This window comes from Microcaecilia unicolor, chromosome 8 (assembly GCF_901765095.1).
Source record: "Microcaecilia unicolor chromosome 8, aMicUni1.1, whole genome shotgun sequence".
NCBI classification, from domain to species: Eukaryota; Metazoa; Chordata; class Amphibia; order Gymnophiona; family Siphonopidae; genus Microcaecilia; species Microcaecilia unicolor.
This window is the reverse complement of record NC_044038.1, coordinates 161775143-161799745: the sequence shown is the minus strand read 5'-3', so window position 1 is coordinate 161799745 and position 24603 is coordinate 161775143. Positions and strand designations below refer to the sequence as shown.

Below are 24603 nucleotides of genomic sequence, written 5' to 3'. Positions count from 1 at the left end.
TCCTCCCATGACCAAATGCCTTGGATTTGGCCAGGTTTGAGATGGCCGGCCTCGGTTTCCATTATTGGCAAAAACCGAGGCCGGCCATCTCTGAAATTTGGCCGGCCCCAATCGTATTATTGAAATGAAAGATGGCCGGTCATCTTGTTCGAAAATACGGTTGGCCCCGCCCCTTCACGGCGCCGTCCTCGGAGATGGGTGTCCTTAGAGATGGCCGGCCCCATTCGAAAATGCCCCTCCAAGTGTCATTCTGTAAGAGCAAAGTCAAAAATAGTCAATCCTTTTTAAGCATAAAAATTGTATGAGTTGGAACTTATATATCCACCAAAAACTAACTGACTGAAAAATATACCATGAATCAATAAATTATAAATGTATAATGTTTATTTGTATATTATATGTGTTGCTTGAAGAGTGTTCAGTAAAGGCTGTATATACAGCCGAGCATATTTTCAGTGAGACTTGCCGCTAAAAACGGCTCACTTTTCAGCTCTATACATCATTCGATACTCTCTTTATTTCAAACCACCCTAATCTTGTGTCTAAATAAGAACTAAATAAGTAGTGTGATTTCTCACCTAAAATTGTTCCTATATGTATGAATATTCTAAATATGTAGATGTTCCAAACCAGCCAGTACACTATTAGACCCTCTAGCTAGAAGGAGAAGACCAGGAGAAATTTGCTCCCAGAAATCCACAGTTTAGTCTTGCTTTCTTTCAAGACCATTCATACTGTCAATACTAGTTGTGAAGCACCAGAAACATTTTAAGAAAAGGGCAGGAACTTAGCTTTCCAATCTATAAATTTCACTGTCCATTCCTCTGTATAAGCATGCATAACTGCAAGGGAGCGTACATGTGGGTGGAGCATGGGCGGGACGAGCGTGCCTTCCACTTAGGTGCGTAACATACAGACTACTGTAAGTTATGCATACCCTGGCCAATTTATGCACCCACAATTATGTTGTCCAATTAGAATCAAGATGTGCCCCCAAATTATACCAGGTTGAGGCTAGAGCACAGTAACTGAGCTCAGCATTTACGCTAAGGCTGTGTGTTCATAGGTAGGAACTGATGCCATCTTTTTACATGCATTCCTTTTAAAAGAGGGGAACAAAACTGTCATGTTTATTATGAGGAAGCACTTGGTTGTGGCAGGAGTGAGGTCCAGCTGGCGTAACTTCAGGTGTGTAACTTTTAGACATGCTGATGGTGCACCAAAAAGAAGGTGCCTGCTTATAGAATTTCTCCTGTTTGTATCTGAGGCAATCAAGAGTTAAGAGACTGGTCCAAGATCACAGGGAGCAGCAGTGGGATCTGAACCTTGGCTTCGCTGGTTCTCAGCATCAGCCTGAGCCTGCTGCTTTAACCATTAGACTATTTCTCCATTCCTCCTATGCCCAAGCTCAACATATTTAGTAATAAATGGGGATAACTGATGTGTAAAGCTAGGGGTCTTTCCTTTTATGAATCTTTTGATAGAACTAGCAGAAGATTTTGCAGGGTTTTTTTTAAATTAAAGAAATATTAGTGGTTTCTGATATGGGAGTGACTGGGGGGGGGGGGGAGGAGCATATTTGGCTCCATTAACCACTCTGCTGAAATGTAGAACCATGAACGCTTTGCTTCTGAAATTTTAAATCCATTACCTATGTCATGATAAAGAGAGAGTCTTTCCACAATGCTCTGTCCTCAGTATCTCCATCAATATCCAGATATTTGCTACCGGAAAATAATCCTCTTCATTTTCTACCTGGGTCTCTTACTATGGTAGGGCTCTCTCATGCCTGTGAGTCTCTCCCCTCCCATAAACAGGCTTTCAGAGCATTATGATGAGAAGAAATCTTTGTTTCTTCTTGTAAAAACTTTCCTTGTTGATTGTTTCAGAGGAAAGACCTTCCTTGGCACAACGATTGGATTAGCTCCTCTCATGGCAATGTGCTCTGTGTACCAGTCTGGGGGTGTTAACATGGTAAGTAGCTTCTAGTGAGCCCTTTTGTTTGGACCTAAATTGGTCCATTTTGGTCCTATTAAAAAATTGTTTCAGCCTTCAGAGATAGGATCCTGCATTAATGCAGGTTGAAAAATGATAAAAGGACCATCAAATCCAAACTTCTTCCAATTGCCTAACACAGTGATTTTCAACCTTTTTCATCTCATGGCACACTTACAAGGCACAAAAATTGTCAAGGCACACCATTACAACTCACTCTATCACTTAGAAACCTCTATGCAATACCATAATGTATTCTTCTTTACCATGTATGTATGCACCTTATTGCAATACCATTTGTAATTCTATACCCGTAAATGGCGATCGCCATCATGGCATAATGTAAGCCACATTGAGCCTGCAAATTGGTGGGAAAATGTGGGATACAAATGCTACAAATAAATAAATACCCACCCGGCCCCTCTAAGATCCATTCCATCCTCACCCATCCCCGCAAGTAATCTCCTCCATCACCACCCATACCTGTAACCTTTAGAAGTAGTTATTTCATTTAATTATGAAATGCATTAGAGCACCAATGTACTTGCTACTGGGAAATTGGATCAAGATGGACTGTTACAGATTCCTACACAGACACCACATTCCAGCAGAATCCTTCACCTCAGTTGCAGATGCAGAACATGACTTTTACCTGATACAAAATAGGAAATTGCAAAAAGCATGCAGGCAAAAACTGAAAGCAGAGATACTGACTTTGCATGTTATGCAACACCTGAGAAATAGAAAGAAATGCATGCTGGCATATATATTGATGCTTAAAGTTAGGCATGTGACTGAAGACTTATAATAGTATTCTGTAATAGTAAATGTTCAACAACTGCCATTATAAAATTCATGCTTATTGAGTTGCCAGGCCATGTTCGCTTTTGTCCATCTTTATAGCATTTTAAGAAAGTGCTTAAGACACATTTATTTCAAATCAAATCAAAATACATCTTGTATACCGCTAAAATCCCCTTTTCCGGGTTCAGTGCGGTTTACATCTTAGGTGGAACATAGATCGAATGCAATCTTATAGGTCACTAAGAGCAATAGAGGAGAGTCATCTAACAGACCTAAAGGCAGTTAAAGCATGTAAAAGTAGTAATGGTTGTTATTCCGCAGGCTTTGGAAGCATTCCCCAATTTTGGAGTTTGAGTTGGATATTATGGTGCTCGATTGTGTGCAGTAATCTGTGTTGTTTAGGGTTTGGTTAGTTTGTGGTTTTGTATCTTTTTAATGTATATAGTCCTATGTAAATCGCCTAGTGATAGGTAGGGCATATATTTGTTAAATAAAATAAAATCATCCCAGCACCTAAATTTTGGTGACTTTTTGAGAATTTGTCCCTTTTTGTCAGGGTTGTCGGAAGGGAATTAGACATCAGGCTTGCAGGCAGTATATAAGAAATTAAATAATAATAAGTCACTATAAACGTGTAAACAAGGAACTCAGTTGCATTTTAAGGGTAAATGGCACCTTTTCTCCAATCAGTTATGGAACTTTACAGAGCTGCCAATTCCCCAGTTCCAAGAGGGAAACGTTTTGGCCAATCCTGGTTTTGAACTTCTATCTCAAAGCAGCATGGAATTTGTAGTCCCTTATTCTACCCATCAAGATCAGTATTGCAGATCCCATAATGCACCATGAAAGGGCTGTCAAAAATGCAGGACTGGCCTACAGTCGTCCTTCTGGACCTGGGTAATTTGGCAGCTCTGACAGCAGTTCCAGCATTAATGGAGCTGAGTACTTGCTGTTTACTACGAGGAACCGTACTGTGGGTTGTTAAGCGTCTGCTTGCAGCGTTTTATAGCTTAGCGTTTGGAGACCGTGATACCGCTGGCTTCCATCTTGTTGGAATTGTGCGCGAGCTGCCTGGAGGAAGGGCGCAGGCTTCGTCTTTAAGAGGGAAAAATATGTAAAAAGTCCGCATCTCAATGATTTTTGAACAAGTGAAATTTTAAGTTTATTAAATGATCCAGGCGAATTCCGCAGTTCCATCATTTCCCTTTTGCTCCCGAGCCACAGTTTGCTATAAGCCTTCGTGTATTCAGTAGTTTGCTGCACTGGTCGCACCCCGTGGTCCTGTGCACTGCCGCCGCACTCCCCGGCCGGAACGGCCTGGGCGCGAGTTGCAGTTGCGGACCACGGGACCGAGACGCCTGCGGTGGTTTCGGGGCGCGACCGGGCCGACAGGGAGGGACGGAAACCGAGGGAGGCAGAGTCTACCAGCCCCGGCTTGTTCCAGCCCGCCGATCCAGCGTCCTGTGCGTCGGGCCGACCGGGGCAGTGACAGAGACCGTGGGGAGGCAGAGTATATCGGCCCCACCTTGTCCCAGTCTGCAGACCCAGCTTTTCCCTGCCTGCCTGCTCCGATCCATCTGCCTGCTCCAACTCGCTCCACTCTGCAAACCCAGCTCTTCCCTGCCTGCTCTGATCCATCTACCTGTTCCAGCCCATCTGCCTGATCCGGTCCATCTGTTCAGCGTGTTCCAGGCCACCTGACCCAATTCTTGACCCAGTTTCTCCCTTCTGTTCCATCCAGTCCGCATGATCCAGCTTCTTCCTGCCTGTTCCAGTCCGCCTGTTCCAGCCTCTCCCTGCTTGTTACAGCCATCTGCTCCAGCTTGGTCCAGTCCTCCTAATCCAGCTTGTCCAGCTTGTTCCATTCCATCTGATCCAGCTCTTGTTCCAGCCCGCCTAATCCAGCTTGCTCCAGTCCGCCTGATCCAGCTTCTCCTTGCTCGTTCCAGTCCATCTGCTCCAGCTTATTCCAGCCCGCCTGATCCAGCTCGTCCAGCTTGTTCCAGTCCTTCTGATTCTGCTCTCCCTGCTCGATCCAGTCCACCTGCACCAGCTTGCTCCAGTCCGCCTGATCCAGCTTCTCCCTGCTCGTTCCAGTCCATCTGCACAAGCTTGTTCCAGCCCACCTGAGCAGCTTCTCCCTGCTTGCTCCAGTCCTTCTGCTCCAGCTGTTCCAACCCGCCTGATCCAGCTTGTTCCAGTCAGCCTGATCCAGCTTCTCCAGCTTCTCCCTGCTCGTTCCAGTCCATCTGCTCCAGCTTATTCCAGCCTGCCTGATCCAACTCGTCCAGCTTGTTCCAGTCCATCTGATTCTGCTCTCCCTGCTCGATCCAGTCCACCTGCACCAGCTTGTTCCAGTCCGCCTGATCCAGCTTCTCCCTGCTCGTTCCAGTCCATCTGCACCAGCTTGTTCCAGCCCGCCTGATCAGCTTCTTCCTGCCTGCTCCAATCCTCCTGCTCCAGCTGTTCCAGCCCGTTTGATCCAGCTTGTCCCAGCCCGCCTGATCCAGCTTCTTCCTGCTTGTTCCTGTCCATCTGCACCAGCTTGTTCAAGCCCGCCTGATCCAGCTTCTCCCTGCTTATTACAGCCATCTGCTCCAGCTTGTCCCAGCCCACCTGAGCAGCTTCTCCCTGCTTGCTCCAGTCCTTCTGCTCCAGCTGTTCCAACCCGCCTGATCCAGCTTGTTCCAGTCAGCCTGATCCAGCTTCTCCAGCTTCCCCCTGCTCGTTCCAGTCCATCTGCACCAGCTTGCTCCAGCCCGCCTGATCCAGCTTCCAGTCCATCTGCATCAGCTTGCTCCAGCCCGCCTGATCCAGCTTGTCCCTGCTTGTTCCAGCCTTCTGCTCCAGCTTGTTCCAGCCCGCCTGTTCAGCTTCTCCCTGCTCACTCCAGCTTGTTCCAGCCCGCCTGTTCAGCTTCTCCCTGCTTGCTCCAGTCCTTCTGCTCCAGCCTGCTAACCAATCAACCTGCCTACTAGCCAACCACCTGTTCCTGCCCGCCTGCCTGCTAACCAATCAACCTGCCTACTAGCCAACCACATGTTCCTGCCCGCCTGCCTGCTAACCAATCATTCAGCCTGCCTGCTGGCCAATCAATCTGCCTGCCACTTGTCAGCCCTTCAACTTGCCTGCTTGTCTGCCCATCAACAACCTGCCACTTCCCAGCCCTTCACCCTCCTGACTGGCTACTCACCTTGAAACCTGCCTGCCTCCAAGTCCATCGTCCTGCCAGCCCATCACTCTCCTACACGGCTGCTCATCTCAACCTGCCTGTCTCCCAACCCAGCTACCTGCCCCCATAAACACCTCACTGCCCCCATAGGCACCTCACTCACTACTTATGGCCCCCATTCACATTCTATTCCTCGCCTTATCCCTCCCTAATCTTTTCCCCCTCCCACCGCTGTATACCACACGAACTCACTACCCATCCTCCCCCATCCTGCTCACTACTGCAATACCCTACCTACCCCTATCCCCCACCACCTCACCATCCCTACTGTCCTCTTCCTCCTTCCTAGCTCTCAACCTCCAACACCTCCTTCCTGCCATGAACCCTTCCCCATTCCTCCTAAGCGCATCCCGTCTTTGTCGCCTTCGTCGCCCTACCTCCCCCACCCTTCTCCGCTCTCTCTTGCTCCTTCTCCTGCTATTCGCGGGAGACATCAATCCCAATCCAGGTCCACCACACATGTCCTCGTCCTCATCTCATCTATGCAAACGTTCTCGCGATATCTCCAATCTCGTCTCCATTCCCCTCCTCCCCCCTTCCTCCCTCCCCTTCTTGTGTGCCCTGTGGAATGCCCGCTCAATCTGCAACAAACTTACCTTCAACCATGATCTCTTCATCTCCCATTCCCTTCAACTGCTCGCCCTAACCGAAACCTGGCTCACCCCCAACGACTCTGCCTCAGTCGCGGCCCTATGCCATGGAGGCTATCTTTTCTCCCATTCGCCCTGCCCAGTTAGCCGCGGTGGCGGCGTTGGCCTACTACTTTCGCCCTCCTGCAGTTTTCAACCCCTCCTCCTACCACAGTCTCACTGCTTCTCATCCTTTGAAGTCCATTTCATCCGTCTATTCTACCCGCTGCCACTCCGAGTTGCAGTCATGTACCGCCCCCCTGATAAGTCCCTCCCTTCCTTCCTTACCGATTTTGATGCCTGGCTCTCCGTTTTTCTTGAGCCCTCATCCCCATCCCTCATTCTTGGTGACTTCAACATACACACTGATAACCCATCCGACTCATACGCTTCTCAATTCCTCACTCTAACCTCCTCCTTCAACCTCCAACTGAGCTCCACCACCCCTACTCACAAATCTGGTCACTGTCTTGATCTCGTCCTCTCTTCTATCTGCTTGCCCTCCAATTTCTGCGCCTCTGCTCTTCCCATTTCTGACCATCACCTGATCACATTCACACTTCATCACCCTCCCCCTCAGTCCCGCCCAGCACTAACCACTACCTCCAGGAATCTCCAGGCTGTTGACCCCCCCCCCCCCACCTTATCCTCTAGTATCTCTGATCTCCTCCCGTCCATCATGTCCTCCGAGTCTGTCAACAAGGCTGTTTCCACTTACAATGCCACTCTCTCCTCTGCCCTAGACACCCTTGCACCGTCCATTTCCCATCCCACAAGGCGCACTAATCCCCAGCCCTGGCTTAACCCTTGCACCCGTTACCTTCGCTCCTGCACCCGATCAGCTGAACGCCTATGGAGGAAATCTCGCACCCATACTGACTTCATTCACTACAAATTCATGCTATCCTCCTTCCAGTCCCCTCTATTCCTTGCCAAACAGGACTATTACACCCAATTGACTAATTCCCTCAGCTCTAACCCTCGTCGTCTCTTCGCCACCCTCAACTCCCTCCTCAAAGTGCCCTCTGCTCCCACCCCCCACCCCCCCCTCACTCTCTCCTCAATCACTAGCTGACTACTTCCGCGACAAGGTCCAGAAGATCAACCTCGAATTCACCACTAAACCTTCTCCTCCTCTTCATCCTATCACCCACTCCCTCAACCAACCAACCCAGGCCTCCTTCTCCTCTTTTCCTGATATCACCGAAGAGGAAACCACCCATCTTCTCTCCTCCTCGAAATGCACCACCTGTTCCTCAGACCCCATCCCCACCAACTTACTTAACACCATCTCTCCTACTATCATCCCCCCATCTGTCATATCCTCAACCTCTCTCTCTCCACTGCAACTGTCCTTGACACCTTCAAGCATGCTGTAGTCACACCTCTCCTCAAAAAACCTTCACTTGACCCTACCTGTCCCTCCAACTACCGCCCCATTTCCCTCCTACCCTTCCTCTCCAAAATACTTGAACACGCCGTTCATAGCCGTTGCCTTGATTTTCTCGCCTCTCATGCCATCCTCGATCCGCTTCAATCTGGCTTTCGCCCACTACACTCGACAGAAATGGCATTATCCAAAGTCTGCAATGACCTGTTCCTCGCCAAATCCAAAGGTCATTACTCCATCCTCATTCTCCTCGACCTATCCGCCGCTTTTGACACTGTCAATCACAACTTACTTCTTGACACACTGTCCTCTTTTGGGTTCCAGGGCTCTGTCTTCTCCTGGTTCTCCTCTTATCTCTCCCATCGTACCTTCAGAGTACACTCTCATGGTTCTTCCTCCACCCCTATCCTGCTCTCTGTTGGAGTCCCTCAGGGTTCTGTCCTTAGACCCCTTCTTTTCTCAATCTACACCTCTTCACTGGGCTCCCTGATCTCGTCTCATGGCTTCCACTATCATCTTTATGCTGACGACACCCAGCTTTATCTCTCCACACCAGACATCACTGCGGAAACCCAGGCCAAAGTATCGGCCTACTTATCCGACATTGCTGCCTGGATGTCCAACCGCCACCTGAAACTGAACATGGCCAAGACTGAACTTCTTGTCTTCCCACCCAAACCCACTTCTCCTCTACCTCCACTCTCTATCTCGGTTGATAACACCCTCATCGTCCCCGTCTCATCTGCCCGCAACCTCGGTGTCATCTTCGACTCCTCCCTCTCCTTCTCTGTGCATATCCAGCAGATAACCAAGACCTGTCGCTTCTTCCTCTATAACATTAGCAAAATTCGCCCTTTCCTCTCTGAGCACACCACCCGAACTCTCATCCACTCTCTCATTACCTCTTGCCTTGACTACTGCAACCTACTCCTCACTGGTCTCCCACTTAGCCACCTATCCCCCCTTCAGTCCATTCAGAACTCTGCTGCACGTCTTATCTTCCGCCTGAACTGATACACTCATATCACCCCTCTCCTCAAGTCACTTCATTGGCTTCCGATCAGGTACCGCATTCAGTTCAAGCTTCTGCTACTAACCTACAAATGCACTCGATCTGCAGCCCTTCCTTACCTCTCAACCCTCATCTCCCCTTACGTTCCTACCCGTAACCTCTGCTCTCAAGACAAATCCCTCCTTTCAGTACCCTTCTCCACCACCGCCAACTCCAGGCTCCGCCCTTTTTGCCTCGCCTCACCCCATGCTTGGAACAAACTCCCCGAGCCCATACGCCAGGCCCTCTCCCTGCCCATCTTCAAATCACTGCTTAAAGCCCACCTCTTCAATGTCGCCTTCGGCACCTAACCACTAAACCTCTACTCAGGAAATCTAGACTGCCCCAACTTGACATTTCGTTATTTAGATTGTAAGCTCCTTTGAGCAGGGACTGTCCTTCTTTGTTAATTTGTACAGCGCTGCATAACCCTAGTAGCGCTCTAGAAATGTGTAGTAGTAGTAGTAGTAGTAGTTAAGGACACTGTCTTTTTATCTGCATCTGATGAAAAATGACTTATTTCCTGTACACGTGTTGTGCAAGGGTTATCAACACGTACTAAGGTGGAAAAGCACGGAACCTGGGAACTCTTAAGCAATCACTGTTGATGTAGTAAGATCTCTCTGCCTCTAATCTTGGTAGCTCCCACTCCCGAACAGCTGGTGTAATTTGAAGATTCTTGAAAAGCTGATAGGGAGTAAAGTTGCCAACTGGCTCCAGAATTTCAGGGCAGATTGATCCAGTGCTAAACTCAGAGTCTCGCTTTTCTTAGACCTGCAAGTCCCTGCATGAAATTGGGGGATCAACCTGCCCTGAAATTCTGAAGCCAGTTTGGCAGCTCTACTCCTTATCAGCTTTTCAAGAATCTTCAAACTACACCAGCTGTTCGGGGCGTTGCAGCTACCAAAACACTTTGTTATATTAATAGGAGAAGCAGTATAGTAAATAAACCATAAACCTTAAGGCATAGATAAGATTAGAGGCAGAGAGCTCTTACTACATCAACCTTCATTGCAAAAGTTACCAGTTTCTGTGCTTTGTCATCCTAGTAGAGAACACTTTCCACAACCCCCTTTAGCAGAAGGAAGTCATATTTCTTCAGATGCAGATAAAAATGCAGTATTCTCTAATGTCTGGCAAGAGCTGAGTTCTGTTAATGCTGCAGAGGACGGTTCATACCATGTTCCAGGAGAAAGGGGACTATCTGGACTTAAAATGCAACTGGATTCTTTGTTCGGAGGTTTATTATTATTACTATTATTTATTTATTACATTTGTACCCCGCGCTTTCCCACACATGGCAGGCTCAATGCGGCTTACATAGTAACAGTATAAATAATTACAAAGTCGTAAGAAGAATATACAGTTTGTGGTAAACACAAAACTAATGGGGTTAACAGAAAGTAAGTTAAACATAGGAGGAATTGGGTTCAGAAGGAAAAGAGCGTTGGGAGGTAGGTGTAGAAAGATGGAAAGGACCGTGAAGAGGAAAAAAACAACTGAGTTTCGTGATCCAGACATGAGCCGTGTCCCACAAAAAAAATCAAAGCAATTGGTACCAGCTCAGAAGGGACCAAGATCAGAATCAGATGCCGGCCAGCTTAATTCAAAGAAACTTCGCAAGCGGCCCCCTAGAATACATTGCCAAAGGCGGGATAATAAATCAGGTAACAGGCAAGAGAAAGAAGGAAAAACAAAGTTTAATACTTTCCAGCCCCTTTTTATAATAAAATATTTCTTAGATAAAGATTAAATTGGTTTTTTTTCCCTAAACCCTATCAGAAGGAGCAAATTACTGGGGAACTCAGCTTTCCACTCTCAAAAAGTAACTCAGAACCACCCCTAACATATAGTACAAACCTCTTATATCTCAAACTTTCCAACTAAATTATTCTCAATCACTCTTTTATTGTTTCATTCAATTTTATCAAATATCCCCTCCTCCTTTCAGACTTCACACACACACAGATGATTGAACAGGCCCTTCTTCATCTGGATCTTCCGTTGTGAGACCAAATCTTCTTCCAGCAGCTCTGATGTGCTAAGCCAAGCAATTTCCTCATAGGCAATGGTACAAGGAGTCACCTAAGTTAGGCAGTATTCTTGTCTCATACATGCATATATGTACATATGCCCACAAGTGACAATAATCCAGCTACTCACTATTCTTTATGCACATATCTTTGATCAAGTGCACCTTTCAGGTGGATGAACATGTGAGCAGGGCACACACTTAAGCGTGTAAATTATAGAATACTGTAAGTTTGCACATATGACCCAGATCTACAGTGGGGGAAATAAGTATTTGATCCCTTGCTGATTTTGTAAGTTTGCCCACTGACAAAGACATGAGCAGCCCATAATTGAAGGGTAGGTTATTGGTAACAGTGAGAGATAGCACATCACAAATTAAATCCGGAAAATCACATTGTGGAAAGTATATGAATTTATTTGCATTCTGCAGAGGGAAATAAGTATTTGATCCCCCACCAACCAGTAAGAGATCTGGCCCCTACAGACCAGGTAGATGCTCCAAATCAACTCGTTACCTGCATGACAGACAGCTGTCGGCAATGGTCACCTGTATGAAAGACACCTGTCCACAGACTCAGTGAATCAGTCAGACTCTAACCTCTACAAAATGGCCAAGAGCAAGGAGCTGTCTAAGGATGTCAGGGACAAGATCATACACCTGCACAAGGCTGGAATGGGCTACAAAACCATCAGTAAGACGCTGGGCGAGAAGGAGACAACTGTTGGTGCCATAGTAAGAAAATGGAAGAAGTACAAAATGACTGTCAATCGACAAAGATCTGGGGCTCCACGCAAAATCTCACCTCGTGGGGTATCCTTGATCATGAGGAAGGTTAGAAATCAGCCTACAACTACAAGGGGGGAACTTGTCAATGATCTCAAGGCAGCTGGGACCACTGTCACCACGAAAACCATTGGTAACACATTACGACATAACGGATTGCAATCCTGCAGTGCCCGCAAGGTCCCCCTGCTCCGGAAGGCACATGTGACGGCCCGTCTGAAGTTTGCCAGTGAACACCTGGATGATGCCGAGAGTGATTGGGAGAAGGTGCTGTGGTCAGATGAGACAAAAATTGAGCTCTTTGGCATGAACTCAACTCGCCGTGTTTGGAGGAAGAAAAATGCTGCCTATGACCCAAAGAACACCGTCCCCACTGTCAAGCATGGAGGCGGAAATGTTATGTTTTGGGGGTGTTTCTCTGCTAAGGGCACAGGACTACTTCACCGCATCAATGGGAGCATGGATGGGGCCATGTACCGTACAATTCTGAGTGACAACCTCCTTCCCTCCGCCAGGGCCTTAAAAATGGGTCGTGGCTGGGTCTTCCAGCACGACAATGACCCAAAACATACAGCCAAGGCAACAAAGGAGTGGCTCAGGAAGAAGCACATTAGGGTCATGGAGTGGCCTAGCCAGTCACCAGACCTTAATCCCATTGAAAACTTATGGAGGGAGCTGAAGCTGCGAGTTGCCAAGCGACAGCCCAGAACTCTTAATGATTTAGAGATGATCTGCAAAGAGGAGTGGACCAAAATTCCTCCTGACATGTGTGCAAACCTCATCATCAACTACAGAAGACGTCTGACCGCTGTGCTTGCCAACAAGGGTTTTGCCACCAAGTATTAGGTCTTGTTTGCCAGAGGGATCAAATACTTATTTCCCTCTGCAGAATGCAAATAAATTCATATACTTTCCACAATGTGATTTTCCGGATTTAATTTGTGATGTGCTATCTCTCACTGTTACCAATAACCTACCCTTCAATTATGGGCTGCTCATGTCTTTGTCAGTGGGCAAACTTACAAAATCAGCAAGGGATCAAATACTTATTTCCCCCACTGTAGGTGCGAGCATTTACACCAGTTCTATGGCTGGCATAAGTGCTCGCATCTAAGCACATACATGCATATAGACCTGGTTAGACTAGTATTCTATAAAGCAGGGGTTCTCAACCCAGTCCTTGGGTCACAGTCAGATTTTCAGGATATCTAAAATGAATATGCAGGAGATAAATTTGCATGCACTACCTCCACTGTATGCAAATCTCTTTCATGCATATTCATCGTGGTTATCCCAAAAACCTCTGACTGGCTAGGTGTGTCCCAAGGGCTGCGTTGAGAACCCCTGCTGTAAGGGACAGCAGGCACCTACTTTCCTTTGTAGTGGGCTTCAGATAGACACCCCTTTAGAGAAATTTGCTCAAAATGGAAAAAAAAACCGTCATTATATCAGGCTTTCTGAAACGCAGTGGCGTACCAAGGGTGGGGCTGTGGGGGCGGTCTGCCCCAGGTGCACGCTGCAGGAGGGGTGCATGGAGCATCCACACGGCTGTCGGCTCCACTGGTTCCCTGCTTCCTCTGCTGTTATTTCCTGTTCCAGGGCAGAGGAAGCAGGGAACCAGCGGAGCTGACAGTCGAGCGGCTGCTCCCAGCACCCCAGCAGGTAAGAAGAATGCACCGGGGGGGGGGGGGGGGCTTGGAAATGATATGTGTGGGGGGGGGGGGGACATTGCACCCAGGGGGGGACAGATGCTGTACCTGGGAGGGGGGGTGCAGCATCGATCCTCCCCGGGAGGCAGCCGACCAAGGAATGCCACTGCCGAAATGCTATTACTTCATTAATAGCACCTTTCTCTGCTCTGAAAGTTCAAGACCCTGAAAATCGGGAGCCCGATGGCAGTTATATTAGGGAGTTGGAGAAGATACACCCCTTTCTCCGAGACTCGTCTGCGCTGGATTAAAATTCTTTCTTGCATTGGATTGTCTGCTGTCTACAGCTGGGCTGAAACATCTTTTAGGCATTTAAAAACATACAGTGTATCTAGTCTCTGCAATAGGAGTCAGAGTTTAAAATGCAGAACAGGTGCTGCTGGGGTCCCTGCTTTCCTTATCCCTCTGAATGTCTTTGTCCCTTCAGTGGACAGAAAGGCTAATTCATATAAAGCGAGATCTTTCTACTGCGCTGACTTCATCTATTGCTCAAAACACCCTTTGATAGGTTGAAACCTAAAAAACCTGCTGAGTGTAGCAATGTCCGAGGAGACTTAGCATTAAGTTTCTCTCAAGGCAGATTTATTACACAAAGATGGCCAGTTAACTCAGCTCTTCTTTTTTTCTAGCTTAGGCTCATATTTCCCTGCTGCAGAACTACTGGAAAATAAGGGGAAAAGGTTCCTTGTTTAGATGCCTATTAGAAGAAAAGGGATCTGGTTCTTTAGAGACAGCACAGCTAGTGGATACCTGCCTCTGTACATGCAAATTTTGTGAACATGAACACTAATTACAACCAACAATAGACTTATAATGTCATCAAAGATATACAAATGACAACACTTCAATCCAGTGCAATGCCAAACTTTCTGTTTCCCCAACAGGATCATTCGAATAATGCTATCGGCATTGCAGCTACCATGGCTCATGAAATGGGCCATAACTTTGGTATGAGCCATGACTCAGCGGGGTGCTGTACTGCCAGCCCAGAGGACGGAGGCTGCATCATGGCAGCAGCGACTGGGTGAGAAACTGCTAATTATTTCCGCCTACAGGATCAGGGTCTAACGAAGTTTTCTCCAATAAATAGGAACAGAAATCATCATTTCTTTCCGGATCTGATCCCAAAAGTATTTGATTATGGGACAGTTTCACCACCCATCCTGAACTATTATTATTAATGGCAATTCTTTTCTTCCTTTTAAGTTTATTATTTGAAAACCACTTTGATTACACCATTGAGAGGTGGTACATTTTTAAATATAAACAGTTTTGCTCTGCCATTGTTTGTCCTTCATTTTTTACTTTGTTCTCATCTGAAAAATCAATAAAAGTAAATTGGAATTCAAGAAATGTGGTTTGGTAGCCGTGTTAGACCACTTTTAAAGGTAATAAATACAAATAAAGCAAAACATAGACAAGAAAGTAAGATGATACCTTTTTTATTGGATTAACTTAATACATTTTGTGATTAGCTTTCAGAGGTAACCCTTCTTCAGATCAGAACTGAGCAAAAACCTTAAAGTTAGACACTTTTTATAGAATAGCTCTTAGTGCTGGGAACCATGACTACATTTACACCAATGAAACCTTGGTGTAAATACGCACTCCTAAATTAAGCACGGATTCCTGTTATTCTATAACGACATGCATAAATTGTGGGCATGCCCCCCAATCCACCCATGCTTCTCTCATGACTGTGCCCCTTTTTGGACCTGTGTGTAAAATTTATTTTATTTATTAGGATTTATTTACCACCTTTTTGAAGGAATTCAAACAGGGTGGTGTACAGTAAGAATAAATCAAATGAGCAATAAAAATATTCAAATAACAATATGTAATAGAACATTTTAATTGATGGTGTAGGGTATAAGCAAAGATGAAATATATAGATAGGTAACAGAGTAAGAGGAGTTAGAGAATAAGGTAACTGATTTAAAGAAAGGTGCACATGAGGTCAGAGAGATGAAGATAGGTAAAAGAGTAAGAGGAGTTACAAAATACTGTGAATAATTTTAAAAAGGTGTATAAAATTTATGCGCATAAATTTTAATTAAATCCAATTAAAGCCAATAATTGCTTGTTAAGATCTCAATTATCAGCGATAATTGGCTTATTATTCAATTAAATTGTGCATGCAAATTGGGCACATACCCAAATTGTGTACGCAATCTGTAGTGACTTTTATAGAATTTGGGGGATAGTGCATAACTGCAAAGGGGTGTCCTCATCAGTGGAGCCATGGGAAGGGCATGGGGGGGGGGGCTGCCGCTTACACACAAACTTACAAAACAGTGTATGTTACACACGTTGCAAGCTGCACTTAGACACGCCTACTTCCCGTTGCCATTGACCTGAAGAAATGGGAGTGCCTACATTTACATATGCCAATGTGGGTTGACGCTAGTACTCTATTACAAAATCTGAGTTTCCAGATGTCTTTACAGAATAGGCAGTACTTGTGTAGCACTGGATCACCAGCAGGGGGTACCCAATTATTGAACTGCCCCCCATAATGCCACATCCCAGCTAAGGTTGCTGTTAGTTTGGGGGGGGGAGGGGTTAAATTGTACTTCCTGGTGATTGTCCAGTCTCTTGGTTTTTGTTATCCATGTGGAACCGCAAGTTTGACTGCAGAATAGAAATTGTATTGCTATGTTATTGAGCCAGATGTACAAAAAGGAGCAGGTCAAAACTGCTGTGATTTAAAAAGCCCCTAAACAAATATGGAGACCGGACATCACTGCTGCTATAATTTATAATCCCAAACCAAGCCTTTCCTCATATGAAACACAACAGTTTTGTTCTCCTGTTGTAAAAAGAGATGTATATTAAAAAGATGGTATCAGGTCCTGCCTATGAACAAGCTTTTGGGTAAATGCTGAGCTCATTTTCTGTGCTCCAGCCTCAGCCTGGTATTATTTGGGGACACATCTTGATTCTAATTGGACGGCAGTCTGTTTCATGCAGGCACCCATTCCCCAAAGTGTTTAACACCTGCAACATGAAGGAACTGGATCGCTTCTTGCAGACTGGAGGCGGAATGTGCTTATCTAACATGCCTGATACCAAGACCCTGTACGGAGGGCACAGATGTGGCAACGGGTACCTGGAGGAAGGTGAAGAGTGTGACTGTGGAGAGGTGGAGGTAACACTCAGCTCTGTTAATTCACAGTAGCAATAGTGGATGATGACAGATACAGATCTAGAAGAGAGATTTAGGTCTAGTCTTGGATTTCTGACACCCCAATCTGCATTATGGGCTCTGCAGCACTGATTTTAATGGGTAGAATCAAAGGCTACTTTGGGATTAAGTTTAAATTCAGGACTGGCCAAAAAAATTCTCTCTCCTGGAAATGGGTAACTTAGCAACTCTAGAGAAAAGATCAACTGGTCCAATCATTCCTCTTCCCACTGCCAAGGAGCCAACAACCTCATTCCTTATGTCATGTCCCCTACCTCAATGCAAGCGGCGTCCTCGGGCTGCACGGGGTCCCGTCAACACGCACACTTGACTAGCACTGCCTGAGCCATGTGTTTGTAGTCCTCTTTGGGTTTGTTCAGAGAGCGATGGTTCCAGGCTCCTTAATTGCTTTGCTTCCATGACCTGTTTCTTCTCTCTCTCTGCCTGGCTTCCAGGCTCCTTGATTGCTTTGCTTCCACCCACCTGGGTCTGCTCTTCCTCTGCCTGGCTTCCCTTGCTTCTCTCCTATTGGTATTCCAGTTCCTCCTTCCCCTGCTCTTGTCCTATAGCTGTGCCCCTTCTCCCTGCTGATCTCAGACACCAGCACTTTATCAGCTGAGTTCTCCCTGGACTCCATGCTTCGGCTTCTACTTTGGTAGGTGTTTCTAACTCTGTAGTTTGCTTCTTATCTACTGGTCCCTCATTGCTGACTTTGCCTGTACCTGGATTACCCTTCTGTCTGCCGCCTGCCTACTGACTTTCACCTGCATCTTGATTACTCTCTTGCCTGCCGCCTGACTTTTGCCTGTACCTGGATTACCCTTCTGCCTGCCGCCTGCCTACTGACTTTCACCTGCATCTGGATTACTCTCTTGCCTGCCGCCTGCCTGCTGACTTTCGCCTGTACCTGGATTACTCTCTTGCCTGCCGCCTGCCTACTGACTTGCCTGTACCTGGATTACTCTCTTGCCTGCCGCCTGCCTACTGACTGCCACTTGTACCTGGATTACTCTCTTGACCTGCTGCCTGCCTGGCTGATACATTCATCACCCCATTTCTAGCTCCGTCCCATAAATCCAGCAGGCCGCCCGCACCTAGGGGCTCAACCTCTGTGGAACGGCGGTCAGCACAGGTGAATCCCGGAGTTGTCCAGCCGCCAAGTAGAACCTGGTCTGAGTACCGGGCTCAGCAGCGCTCTACTTGGTACAAGAATTCACAAGTCTGACATTATATAGGACAGTTTTCATTGTGTTTCTTCATCATATGCCAACAGCCCGGGCAACTGGGCAAGTTCCATTTTCAGTTTACATCCAGAACCCCTCCTCTCTTGTTTCTAGCCACAGAGTCCCATTCATGGGTGTTAACCAAACATTCAGCCTCCTTGGGTCTCATGGAGGGGCATAATCGAGCGGGGCGCCCAAATTTTCCTGAGGGCATCCTCACAGGACGTCCCTGAGAAGGGGCGGGGAAACCCGTATTATCACAACAAGATGGGCGTCCATCTTTCTTTTCGATAATACATTTGGGGACGCCCAAATCTCAACATTTAGGTCGACTTTAGAGATAGTCAACGTAAATGTTGAGATGGTCGACCTTAGAGATGGTCGTCCCTGGTTTTTGGCGATAATGGAAACCAAGGACGCCCATCCCAAAAACGACCAAATCCAACTAATTTGATTGTGGGAGGAGCCAGCATTCATAGTGCACTGGTCCCCCTGACATGTCAGGACACCAACCGGGCACCCTAGGGGGCACTGCAGTGGACTAACTGATGCACTAACTGAACGGAAAAGGCCCTTCCCTTACCGATCCCTTAGCGATTCGGAAAGGAACAGGCATGCATGAAGGAAATAGCATGCAAATGAGCTGCTCGCTGTTAGCTCATTTGCACACGATTTCCTTCCTAAGGAGGGGAAGCCAGTGCAGAGCAGCCATGCATTATGTGTGGCTGCTCAGCGCATGCCAAAGACTGCTTCATACATGCAGATAAGCTGCGTGTATAATAGCCGTCTACAACCTTAAAAAAACACAAGTCCAGGTGAAAACATCTAAGCAGTCATCAGGGATGTCTTTTTTGAGTATGGGTGAAGGATGTCCAAGTGTTAGGCGTCTTTTTTGAGTATGGATGAAGGATGTCCAAGTGTTAGGTGCCTCCTGTGACGGGCAGTTGAGGACGTCCAAAATGTGGATGTTTCTGTGAGAAGGACGTCCAGGCCTTTGCTATGCCTCTGACACCCTCTTTATTTATTTAGATTTTGGATCACAAGTAGCAGCAGTGGGATTTGAACTGGCCACCTCTGGATTGCAAGACCAGTGCTTGCAAGACCAGTAGTTAACTAGGCAACTTCTGCACTCCAATCCACTCCACTCCCTTGATATTTGGTTGTCTCGGTGTGGGGGGGGGGGGAGGGGGGAGGGGCAGTTCAGGACGTCCAAAATATTTGAAAGAAGGGCGTCCATGCCTTCGCTATGCTTCCGCTGACACACACACACCTCCCTCCCCTGGGACCTGCATACTGCTGCGATGGACCTGAGTATGATATTTGAGGCTGGCAAAAAAAGTTTTTAAGGTTGTTTTTTCAGGGTAGGAGGTGGTTAGTCACCACTGGGGAAGTCAGGGGAGGTCATCTCCGATTCCCTCCGGTGGTCATCTGGTCAGTTCAGGCACCTTTTTTAGGCTTGGTCGTAAGAAACAATGGACCAAGTAAAGTTGGCCAAGTGCTCGTCAGGGATGCCCTTCTTTTTTTCCATTATCACTCGAGGACGCACATCTGTTAGGCACACCCCAGTCCTGCCTTCGCTACACCTCCAACACGCCCCCAGGAACTTTGGTCATTCCTGTGATGGGAAGCAGTTGGGGATGCCCAAAATCGGCTTTCAATTATGCCAATTTGGGCGACCCTGAGAGAAGGACGCCCATCTCCCGATTTGTGTCGAAAGATGGGCGTCCTTCTCTTTCGAAAATAAGCCTGATGGTCTTTCTAGATAGTTTCCCCCCACAAGCAGCCCATCACACTAATTCAGTTAATCCAGTGAGCATGTATTCTGTCAGACAGACCTGGCTACATGAGTGCGTGTGCTTCCACGAGGATCTCCAGGCATCACTATACATGAGCGTTTGTAGTTCCGCCAAGACTTCTATTTGTTTATTTAATGCATTTGTATCCCACATTTTCCCACCTCTTTGCAGGCTCAATGTGGCTTACAGTACATCATGAATAGTGGAAATATATTAGAAAATAGACATTTAGTGTTACAGAAGGATCTTGGGCAACATAATAATGATGAAACATAATAGTAGAATAACAAGCAGATACTGTAAGACATTTAGTGTTACAGAAGGATCTTGGGCAACATGATAATGATGAAACATAATAGTAGAATAACAAGCAGATACTGTAAGACATTTAGTGTTACAGAAGGATCTTGGGCAACATGATAATGATGAAACATAATAGTAGTATAACAAGCAGATATTGTAAGACAGTTCAGAATTTATGTGAAGGAGTTGTGTATAATCACATTGGTTGATCTTTGTGGTATGCCTTCTACAGCCCAATATTTAATCATGGCAGCCACCATTTAGTAAAACACCAGTTGCTGTAGCTAAAATGAAACTGGGTATTCAGCATCAGTACCTGGATACTGGCTAACACTGAATATCCATGTTCAGTGCCAACCCAGAAATGCTACCTGGTTGGCAGATACATGCAGGTGGCTAATCAGATAGCAAACAAGCTAGGAGAGCCTTTTTGCTGTCCTCAGTTTATCCAGTTTGTTATCTGTTTATCAGTCTGAATATAGCCATTAAACCGGATAACCACTTGCTCTGCCCAGGCTCTACCTATAGACCAGTCAAGTTTCAAGTTTATTAAAGACATTCTATCCCGCCCAACAGAACAACCATCTGGGCGGTGTACAATCTAAAGAATAGAAGAGAAATGGACATATATTACTAACATGAAACAAAAGGAACTAGGGTACAACTACAATATAATCAGGAAAGAGGGGGGAGTAGGGAAAAAACAATATGGTAAGGGAATCTGTCAGTCAGGTAAGAGTGACCCCATCTGGAAAAAAATCTAAGTATAAGCATCTTGAAAGAGGAAAGTCTTGAGCTCTTCTTTAAAGAGGGGTAGAGGGGTAGTAAGGAGTTCCATAGCCTTGGGCCTTGAAATGAGAACATGGTATGTATATTATGTTCATGATAAAGTTCTCTATGCAATGGAATGGACAGAAGGTTGAGTTGTAATGACCTCAGTACCCGTGTTTGATTATAAGGGATGATATCTCAAAAGTGTAGTACTGTCTGTATAGTGCTGTAAGCAGGATTGGACACGTGCTTTTGAATATTGGCCCCAAATTATTACTGTGCCAGCAGCCTGCCAGATGGCCCCTTCACCGGCAACTAAGGACCCTTTAGGGGTAATTCTATAACCATGTGACTATATATAGGTGATTTTTTTAGTATATTAAGAAGGTGATCTCCTCCTGTTGAAACTGTTTATATAACAAACATGAAAACATGGAAAAGATATGAAAACACAACTAGCGTTTTTTTGACCTAAGGGTGTTGCCTCAAAAACCCCCGGCTTTGTGTCAAACAAGCTCACGGGGGCTGGGCTATTTCATCACTGGCAAACACCCCGAGTATTAAGTAATTTCTTTGTGTTTAGACCATAGAGAGCTATTAAGCTACTTAGCTTTTTACTTAGCTTTTTCAAAGTAGTCCGGAGGTATAGATTTTCTGTTTCTTGATATGACGCCAAACACGACCATGACCTACGATGGCCAGCGTTTCGTTACCTGCCTCAGGGTCATTAGGTCTGCGTCTATCTAAACTGCAACAGAAAAATATATTAGTAAAAGTTTGGCTTTAACATTGTAAAGGTATACTTCTATATATAGGTGTCCAGAGGGTGCCTGATAGGTGCCTACTTTACTTTATAGAATACAGTATAGTCTCAATTATCCGACCTTCACTAATCCAGCATATCCAACAGACCCCCCCTGGTGATATTATTGCATTTATTTCTATTAAATATCTTTGTTTTAGAACAATTTTTGAAAATTGGGAATGCTATGGCTTTGTTTATGCATTGTTTGAGGTGTTTATGCAGTGTTTTCTTTATTATCTGACTTTTCTCTTATCGAACAACAGGTCGGTCCCATTTACGTCGGATAATCGAGACTGTACTGTACTAGCATAACTAGGTATAAATGTACTTAAGAATAAAGGAATAGCCATACAGGGTCAGACCAATGGTCCATATAGCCCAGTAAGCTGTTTCCAACAGTGGCCAATCCAGATCACAAGTGGACTTTGTGGCACAAACCTCATGATAATGCTGTATGTGTGTGTCTTTTTTTTTTGTAGAGTTGTTTCTTTTCCTAACTAAATGTTCTGGGGTCTTGTGCTTCCTTCAGGAATGTAATAACCCATGCTGTAATGCCAGGAATTGTATCCTTAAGCCTGGGGCCGACTGCGCTCATGGAATCTGTTGCCATCAGTGCAAGGTTGGTTTGGCCTTGATTATTCTGTATCTTATCCTTTGGCTAAAAACTAAAGAAGAAGGTAACATGTCCGCAGCAGATAGAGGCCCTGATGAACCACAGGAGTTCATGAAAAAAATTAGGAGGATTGACTACAATCAGGGGCTGAACCGTTAGGCAAGTCTCAACAGTCACCTGGAGTAGCAGGTTCTAGGCGGTAGGGGGCGCCAAAGTAAACCATAGGTATTGACACCCACTCAAAGAGATAACAAGGGATACTTTTTACCAGCAGGGGCTGCCCATCTACCAGATTATTATGAGAGGAGTGGTTTGGGGGTGAGTATGATGTTGGGGGGTGGGGTCCAAGGGACCTGAAAGTTGATTGGAATAGGGAAGTGCAGAAGGCTGAAAGTTTGCACAACCCTTGACTACAATTAAGCAGAACCCTGCAGATAAAGTGGTGATAATGTAATTAACAGTGAATCCAGGAGACTGAGAACATTTCCAATATAACTGACAAGTATGACAATCATTCTTGTCCTGGTCACAGTCATAGTATTAGGGCTAAACAGACTGGACTGGGTGTCATAATGAGCAAGGCACACCATGAAGGCAGGTACTGCTCAGTTTTTTTGCATATAACTGCATCAACCCGTGCTGATATTTACCTGTAATTCCCTCTGATATTGGAATACTGGAATCTGAACCACTGCACCATTGTCCTATATAACCTGGAACACTTAATGATACTATTAGTATCACAGATCCAGCCAACAAACCTCAATTGTGACTTGCAGTGTCGTATTGTAGTTGGAATTCCATCAGTGAACCACAACCCTGATGTGTTTTACCCCAGATATATCCTAGTACAGTTTTGTCAATGTACTCTGACATGTTGTGCTGTTTACAGTCTATGTCTGTAGTGGACCCTGCTGTTCCAGTACTGGCTGACCACACAGCCCTGCCACGAATCTCAGTTCAGGTCTAGGTAGGAGCTATTCCGGTATTGATTCCCAAGAAACACTGCCAGTGCATCTCGGTTCAGGTCTAGACAAGTCCAAACACCCTCTGCTACTCCACTGTCAACTGCCCAAACAGTTCTTCCCAGGGGTGTAGCCACAGGGGGTCCCCCATTTTTGGATTTAGGCCCCCTCCAAAACTGCAGCACTGGATACATGGCTGGCAGGGTTGCTCAAGCCCCGCCAACCAAAGAGATTCACCACCTGAGCCCCTGCCTGAGCTGCTTGAGGAGCAGGAAGTTGGTGGGGTGCTCTGGCTGCCAATTCTGGCACTTCTGCACATGCTCAGTTCTTGCATGCTCAGGCAGCACAGAGTGGGGGCTCTGGCAAAGCATCTCTTTGACTGGCGGGGCTTCAATATCCCCGCTGGCAAAAGTATGATTCTTTGGGAGGGGGGAGGAGAGGAACTGAGAGGAAATTCTTGCCCCCCTGTCCACCCCTGGCCCCCTCCCAAAAAATTGAATGTAGCTGTCCTTTATTTCAGTAAAAAGCTTGGCACAGCTCTACTAGTGGTCAGTCCTCTGCCCAGAGTGAGGGGTATTGACAGAGAGGTCCACTCTACCCAGTACTGATTAAAACTACCAGTACCACTTTCATGAATCCAACTCTATAGAGTCTAATGAAGCCATGAGACTTCGGTGTCTGTAACATGAATATTTTCTCTTGTTGTTAATACAGTTTTCATAACAAGAGACAATATCTTTCTCTTTCCATTGGGGTTACAGTGAACCATCTGGCTCAACTTACTCCGATTCCTTAGTGTGATTACACAGTTACCCAGTGCCAAAAAACCATCTGCTGTTCATTGAAGACACCTTATGTTTTGATGATACCAGCTTAGGACCCTGACTGATAATTTACTTATTGTTAGTATAAGTTTTTGCTAGTTCCTATCTGGAGCAATACAACCATATTTGAAGAGAGAAGAGAATTAGTTTCCTGGGTTGCATTTGAGGCAGAGATTTCATGTACAGGAGGGCAATGGTGAGCAGGGTGGACACCAGGGTTATAGCACCATTTTCCCAATGTGCTTATAAAATAGTTTCTTGGCAAAGAGAGAGGTTATGAGATCACATTGGGTATGTACCATATGCATATGAGGGAGGTTACAGTGCCATTTCTCCAGTATGCTCAGGAAATAGGTTTTGGGGGAAGAAGGAGGTTACAAGGTTACATTGGGTAAGAACCATGGGTTTAATTCTATAAAGACCACTTAAGGTTAGGTGCCAGGATGTTGCGAATTCTATAATGGCAGTTGTTCGCACAATCGCCGTTATAG

General features: G+C 46.0%; 1 protein-coding gene across 1 annotated transcript in view; it reads left to right on the top strand.

Annotated features, from left to right (window-relative positions):
• The window catches only part of ADAM19 (ADAM metallopeptidase domain 19), a 112890-nt gene that overhangs the window by 68469 nt on the left and 19818 nt on the right, over positions 1 to 24603 (top strand). Inside the window, exons 10-13 of the mRNA XM_030213099.1 lie at positions 1890 to 1974; positions 14513 to 14652; positions 16599 to 16776; positions 22240 to 22329. Of these exons, the coding sequence (XP_030068959.1) occupies positions 1890 to 1974; positions 14513 to 14652; positions 16599 to 16776; positions 22240 to 22329 (493 nt within the window). The remainder of the gene's footprint in view (positions 1 to 1889; positions 1975 to 14512; positions 14653 to 16598; positions 16777 to 22239; positions 22330 to 24603) is intronic.